We start from the raw sequence: 7597 nt of genomic DNA, 5'->3' as shown, positions 1-7597 counted from the left end.
AAGGTGTATTTTTTATGAAGAATAAAGAGCAGCTGATTATACTTACACAAACCCCGGAGGAAATGGACTCCGTTGATGGTAACTGACTAGAGTGGAGCTGGAAAAGCTCACGTTTCCCCCTTCCTGCAACCTCTGCTCTGATAATTACCAGTCAAGCCCCATTAAGAATTTTTTTGTTTGATGATCCTGCTAAGTGTCCGGCAAGGGAGGAAAAGGAAGGTCAAGGCACTTCCCAGGGGGGTGGGGGAAGGAGGTTCTGTGAGCTTTCCCGGGTGATGAGAGCTAGGGAAGTTGATCTCCTTTCATGCTGTAGATGTGGCTGCTGCAGTCACGCCTCTCGCTGCTAGCCTAGCACCGGGATCCTAATCAGTCACTATGAAAACTCATTAGCTCCACAGCGATGAGTCCTCCACTGCTGAAGCTTGGCGCTGTGCTTAGTACCATGGCAATGATCTCAAACTGGATGTCCCAAACTCTCCCATCCTTGGTAGGACTGAACACCACGAGGCTATCAACGCCAGATACCTTAGTAAGTCACTGGGGTGGTTTGGCTATCTTGGGGAGTAAGTGTATTAAACCAGTTGGCTTTATTTTGTAAATTGCTAAGGCTGAGATTTGGCTTACCTATTTACAGGTCTGTTTCAAAACTACAATATTTATGTGGTGACTTTAGTAATGGATATTTCTTTACGAATACTTTAAAGTTACACCCCCCCACAAAAAAGTGGAGTGTCTGAGAAATTAGCTGTGAAAGGAAATACTAGGCTCATTAAATTCTTAAAAATGAAAAGTTTTAATATAATTGTATTCATTTGAGGTTTGGGGGGATTTTTATAGAAATATTTTTTATTATTAGTTTACTTCTTTTCTAATGTCTGTAAAATCCCCGTAATTTTTCCCACAGAGTATATTCTATCTGATCTAATTTTAGTATAGCAGGTTATGCCTGGGAATTAATGGCTGTGACTGCAATGAATTCAGTCAGGAAAACCACATCTTTTAAACATAAATGAATAAAAACCTTGAAATTTAAAGCCTGTCAAAAAGACTTTTAAGAAAGCTAAGAAACATGACAAACAGGAAATTTAATAAAAATAGCTTCCTGCATTGTTTAATTCTTATAAATACTTTTTCAATCATAGGTCTAGCTCTTGTGGTCTTCATTCACCTAAAATTAATGGGAAAGTGCTTTTACCCCTCCCCACATTCTAGCAAAGTCTTTTCTGATAGTTTGAAACAAGGTTTGGTTAGCAACACTCCAAAACCTTTCAGAGGAAAATGAAAACGAATGATTTTTTCAAATAGAAGTTTACAAATACAAATAGAAAGACTATCCCAGAAAAACAGTGTCCCTGCTATCCAATAAAAGGTGCAGATGCAATGAGGATTTGGGGCTTTTTAACCTTTATCTGGATTACTCCAGTGGATCAGCAAAAGTCAGGTACTAAAAGAAAAGTAACCGTCCATTTTCAGGACTTCTGTGCAGCTGCTAATAATAGTCAATCTATTAATCAATATGTAATTAACTAATTGAGTATAGTCAGAGCAATTAATTAAGTAACCTGCCAGAATCACCGACAGAGCACCAGTAGGGCACACTTTGACTTGCTTTAATGCATTTACCTCCCTTCAGTCATTTATGGTACCCTAAGGCCTCTGTTATTGAGGAGATTGTCTTCACTACCTGCATGTTTGGCATAGCAAGAAGGAAAGATTATTTTTAAGTCATAAAGAAATCATGATACAAGTCATCAAAAAAAATTACTAAACAAAGAAATTTGCATTACTTAAGATTTTCTGAGCCAAATTTTTCAATGCCCTAATATCTGATTGCCAATCCATCACCTTAGTTGTTGAATTAATTCTTCCAGAAAAAAAAGAAAGCTAAACTAAGAAATTCATGAAATGAGTTATATTTCAAACTCGGTTCCTTAGTTTTGAGATGTGCATCTTTTTGTGTATATACACATTGGTTTGATTATTTTCTATTGCTGTGGACTGAGGGTGATCGAATTTCTAAAGTCATTCATGATTACTATTCTTTTAGGAGTTCCGGTTATCTTCTAAGGTTAAACTGAAAAAAATTTTTTTTTTTTTTTTACTTTCTGGTTAGAAATCTGTTGAATGAAAGATATAAAGCATTGCTATAGATCTATGTATATTCTGACACAATCAAATCTTCCTTTGGATGTCTCCACTTTGGAAAAAAGTAAAAACAAAAAGTTCAGGAAATTTTATACTGTGGGTAGTAACAGCAAATGACATTCATTGGAATGGAGAAACTAGGTTACAAAAGCATTTTATTTTATTTTTGTATGCTTTAAAGAAGTGGCATACTTTAGAGAAGAGCATTATCTGTGACATTTCCTTACCTTAATTATTCAAGATAATTGCTCATACCTTAGGATTCCCATGGTGAAGAATGGATGAATCTGTATTTCCTAGATTAAGGTCATAAAACATTAATACTGGAAACCATCTTAGAAATCATCAGACCAGTTATTTTCAAACCATTTTTAGTAGCAGTCTTGCTTTGCAAATTAAATCTTGTGTAACATGTACTGAATAAATATTGTCTAATGAACGTTGAAGTGGAAGTCCAAAATGTAAAATAGGTCATGGATCAAATATTAAATGGGAGATGGAGAATTTTCTTCATCATCTCCTTCTCCAGACAATCCACTCCTTACCCCAGTTGAGATACTGTCACAGAAACTTAGAGCTCTCAAGAGCTTAGTTGGAAATATGCCTGATCTAATCCAACCTCCTCTTTCTGCATATGGGAAGATGACCCAATATGTGTAAGTTACCGATCACATTTAACCCAGCTAGTTAGTGGGTGAGCCAAAGTTTAAACCAAGTCATCTGACTGCAGTTCTGTCCTATGAAGTCTTCTCATCTGCTTCCTTTTGCTGGTCCTCCCTCCTCCTGGACGCTGGTGCCACACAAGTCTCTCGCTGCCCTGCTCAGGTGGTTTCTCATGTTCTTGGATTCCCTTTCCTTTGTTTCTCTTTCCCTTCTACACACCAGCATCCCCATGCCATTAAAGTAGATTTCCTATCTCCCTGGCCTTACAGAGTTAGAGAAAAGCTATAAACTTAAGTATGTCTCATCCATCCCTGAAGTTTCTGCATTTAGAAAGAAAAAAAAAAAAACCTCCTCTGTTGGCATTCAGAAGGAGCCCTGGTGGTGCAGTGGTTAAAGTACTTGACTGCTAACTGCAAGGTCAGCAGTTTGAAACCATTAGCAGCTCCAAGGGAGAAAGACGGGCAGTCTGCTTCCATAGAGATTTACAGCTTGGAAACCCCGTGGTGTCGGTATGAGTTGGAATCCACACCACAGCAGTGGGAGGTTTGTTGACATTCCAGGCAGAGTGGTGAAGGAGCCTGTATTAGTTATCTAGTGCTGCTATAACAGAAATACCACAAGTGAATGGCTTTAAAAAACAGAAATTTATCCTCTCACAGTCTAGGAGCTAGAAGTCCAAATTCAGGGTGCCAGTTGCAGGGGAAGGCTTTCTCTGTCTGTCAGCTCTGGAGGAAGGTCCTTGTCATCATTCTTCCCTTGGTCTAGGAGCTTCTCCAAACAGGAACCCCAGGTCCAAAGGACACACTCTGCTCCCAGCACTGCTTTCTTGGTTGTATGAGGTCCCCCTGTCTCTCTGCTTGCTTCTCTCTTTTATGTCTTAAAAGAGATTGGCTTAAGAAGCAACCTACTCTTGTGGATTGAGTCCTGCCTCATTAACATAACTGCCTCTAATCCTGCCTCATTAACATCTTTGAGGTAGGATTTACAACACATAGGAAAATTGCATCAGATGACAAAATGGTGAACAATCACACAATACTGGAAAGAATGGACTAGCCAAGTTGACAGTTATTTTGGGGGAAAACAATTCAATCCATGACAGAGCCCTTCTAGTTAGGTAAATCTTCCTTCTGCCTGTCAAATAATTCTACAACAGACCCTTCCATGTAGATGGCTGGCTAGCCTCTTTCATTAGGAGGAAGGGTTGGTTAACAGCTCTAAAGCCCAGTAGGAAGGAGCCCTGGTGGAACAGTGGTTAAAGAGCTTGGCTGCTAACAGAAAGGTCAGTAGTTCAAACCCACAAGCAGCTCAGCAGGAGAAAGAGTGGCAAGCTGCTTCTGTAAAGATTACAGCCTTGTAAACCCTACGAGGCAGTTCTACATTGTCCTATAGAGTTGCTATGAGACAAAATCAACAGCAATGGGTTTAATTTTGGTTTTGATTGGCCCAATAGGTATAGCTAGAAAATAGTAAGCCACCCTTTTCCTCATCTTCCTCACTGTGTTCTCATTTAAAATAGTATGAAAGAGATAAGCCTGCGATTGGGTGTAGCCCTCCCACCAAAAAAGAAAAAAGAAAAAAAAACGGTCTTAAAATGTTTTATGAGTTTTTATGGGATGTGCAGATGGCAAAAATTTAGGTTTACAAAAATATCAACATAATCTTTCTTTGGAATGATAGTTTTGAATGACCTGGAAAAAAAAGAAAAAAGAAAGATGAGATTTGAATCATTAAAGAGCAAGTAAACTTGTTTATGGTGGATGTCTCTGTAATAGGTGGTGTACATTTTATTACCTCAAAAGTTGAAAGAAGTTTTTAAATTTCCAGGATATTTTTTTATCAGCCAATAGTTAAATACAGCTTCTTATTAGGGGAATAAGCTCCCTCTTGTTTTTTCTTAGAATCTTGAAGCACTCCTTTATCCTCCTCTTTGGCCCTTTTTCTTTCTATATCCCCCCCACCCCTTCTAATCTATCGACTGGTACCATCTGCCTTTGTAAGAGTCTGTGTGTGAGGAGTCTGGAGCCTCATCTCTCAGAAGGCTCAGGCTTCCTCAGACACTTCTTTCTGATACAGAGTAACTTCCCCTTGAGGATGAGCTTCTAGAAATCCCCCACAATGTGCATTCCACTACAGGAATAAGCTGGAAAAGAGCAATTAAAAAAGCAGAGAACATTCAGCAGACACCAGCTGTTCCCAAACACTCAGCTCTACTCCTGTGGTGGGAAGAGACCTTGAAGGGACCTGTGGGCATAAACTATTTGTGTTGCTACATTTCCAAACACCTAGCTGGATTCTCCTCATAAATAACTACTTTAATGAGTTAGTCAACTTAAAGTTCTATAAAATAAGTGGGATCCACTGAAATAAACTCTCAATACCCTCTAAGTTCCTTACCTTCAACTACTTGTTTTTAGTCCATTGACTTCACTGTTTTGTATTGCCCAAATCCTTAGGGAATGTCAATTTTGTGATAGGGTAACTAAACAAATTAAGATGTGGGAGATGGTTGAGAGAGCAGAATGGCAAACTTTGAGAGGGACAGAGAATGTGATAATTGCCTTTTTGAAGGAAGAATTGTCATGCAGATCAGAGAGTAGATTTATTTTTGCTTAAGTGCCTGAAACAGAACTAGGGCCAAAGAGAGAAAATTACAAAGGGAGTTCAGAAATTCACCAATGGAAGGGGTTGACTCTAAGGCCATGACATCACTAACAGAGGAATAGTTCAAATGGAAACACAAGGAGAATATATGGGAGAAGTTGCACTGAGCGGAAAGAAGTAGAACTAGACATGACTTCTAAGATCCTTCCCAAATCTATGTCATTGTGGTTTCCAAAGAGTATGAGTAGAGGTGACCAATGTAAATTTAATGGCATCTTTGGTCTTTTGTGTGTTGGTTTATTGTTTTTCTTAGAGCCCCTAGGTTATCTTGAGGGAAGGAATGCATTTCTTAGTTCAGTTCCAAGTAGACTTATAAGAAATAGGAAGAAAACTGCTCTGCAGTGACATCTTTATTAGCACATCATCCAGAACACAGCCTCTTTTAGTGTGGTCTGTCAACATCTCTCTAATTCCCGTCTGCACATTTCTCCTTTCTCCATGACTAAAGCCATTAGCATGCTAAACCACATTTCACTCCCTGGGACCAAACCTATCCTCAGACAGAAAATTTATAAGGGGTTTCATCACTCGGGAATCTCCACTCTAAATCAAATAGGTTTTAATAAATGGATTTCTTTCTGCTTTATTTTTCTTACCTTGTGCACCAGTTTCAATAGCTAGACCCCTTATTCCTTTTTTGCCTCAGTCTGTACTTCTGTGAAATTCCCACAACTCAGCCTAAAACATTAAATCTAGCAGTATTCAACCAGTTTATTTTGTTCTGTTCAAAGGATTGGAACTCTGTTTCTTTGCTGTCCCTCCACTGGGGCCTGATACATGATTGCTGTACCTTCCACAGAAATATCCTGTTGCCTCCTGCTGAGCCTTTACTGTTAACTATGCCTCTGAGGTGCCAGTGGCTACTTGTCTCCATATTATTTGGATAATGCCTTTCACCTGCCTGGGTGCAGCACCTCCCATCAATTGCAGAGGGGTCTGGTCTGCTCCTCTAAAGCAGTTTTTATGGCTATTGGTGCATAGACATAGACTATCTACATTCATCAGCAGAGATGAGCGTAAAGAGCTGTGGTTTAAGCTCAGAGAAAACTGATATAAGTGCCAAATATGACATTTAGTAAATAGATGAGTTGGAAAAAAAAATGTATTTAAATCCTCTGTATTTCAGTTTTCTCCTGAGTAAGATAACAATATTTCTAAGGGTTAACCAGTTGCTGTTGAGTCAATTCCAGCTCCTGGTGAGCTATTATGTATTGAGTTGTGTCCCTCAAAAATACGTGTTGGGAAGCTAACTCAAACTTATGGATAAGAAGCTCTGGTGCTACAATTGTTAAGGACTCGGCTGCTAACCCAAAGGTTGGCAGTTTGAACTTACCAGAGGCTCCGCAGGAGAAAAGACCGTGTCATCTGCTCCTGGAAACATTACAGGCTAGGAAATCCTAAGGGACAGTTATGCTCTGTCCTATATGGTCACTATGAGTCAGAATCAACTCGCAGGCAATGGGTTTGGTATGGGTTTATAGGGTCACTATGAGTCGGAATTGACTGGATGGCACACAACAACAATACTTACGGATATAATCCCATTTGGGAATAGGCTTTTCTTTGTTATGTTAATGAGGCCATATCAGTGTAGAGTATGTCTTAAGCCTAATCACTTTTGAAATATAAAAAGAACAGATTAGGCACAGAGAAAAAGCCAGCACAAATAGGGGTAAGAAAGATGCCAGGTGGAGACTGCCAAGCAATCAAGCAATGCCGGGCTAGAGAAGCTGACACAAGGATTTTCCCCCAGAGCAGACAGAGAGCCTTTTGCTAGACCCAGTGCCCTGAATTCAGACTTCTAGCTTCCTCAACTGTGAGAAAATGAATTTCTGTTCATTGACGCCAACTACTTGTAGTATTTCTGTAATAGCAGTACTAGCTAACTGACCCTACATGTGTCAGAGTAGAACTGTGGTCCATAGAGTTTTCAATAACTGATTTCATGGAAGTAGATTGCCAGATCTTTCCTCCAGGGTGCCTCTGAGTGGACTCGAACCACCAACCTTCTGGTAAGCACATTAACCATTTATACCACCCAGGGACTCCATTTCTGAAGATAGTTGGTTCAAAAGAAGTAAGAAAGGATTTTATAATTGAATAGAATTACAAATAAAAATATTAT

The 7597-nt window shown here is 39.3% G+C and overlaps 1 protein-coding gene across 2 annotated transcripts in view; it reads left to right on the top strand.

The window, feature by feature from the left end:
• Window positions 1–294: 294 nt before the first annotated feature.
• The window catches only part of OLFM3 (olfactomedin 3), a 48991-nt gene continuing 41688 nt past the window's right edge, over window positions 295–7597 (top strand). Inside the window, exons 1-2 of one of the 2 annotated variants that reach the window (XM_012558197.1) lie at window positions 401–516; window positions 726–747. In XM_012558197.1, the coding sequence (XP_012413651.1) occupies window positions 401–516; window positions 726–747 (138 nt within the window). Of the gene's footprint in view, window positions 530–725; window positions 748–7597 lie in introns of both variants that reach the window. The other variant, XM_004385730.1, reaches the window with a different exon arrangement.

The sequence above is a fragment of the Trichechus manatus genome, unplaced genomic scaffold (assembly GCF_000243295.1).
Source record: "Trichechus manatus latirostris isolate Lorelei unplaced genomic scaffold, TriManLat1.0 scaffold00144, whole genome shotgun sequence".
Taxonomy (NCBI): domain Eukaryota; kingdom Metazoa; phylum Chordata; class Mammalia; order Sirenia; family Trichechidae; genus Trichechus; species Trichechus manatus.
This window is presented reverse-complemented; position numbering and strand designations above follow the sequence as displayed.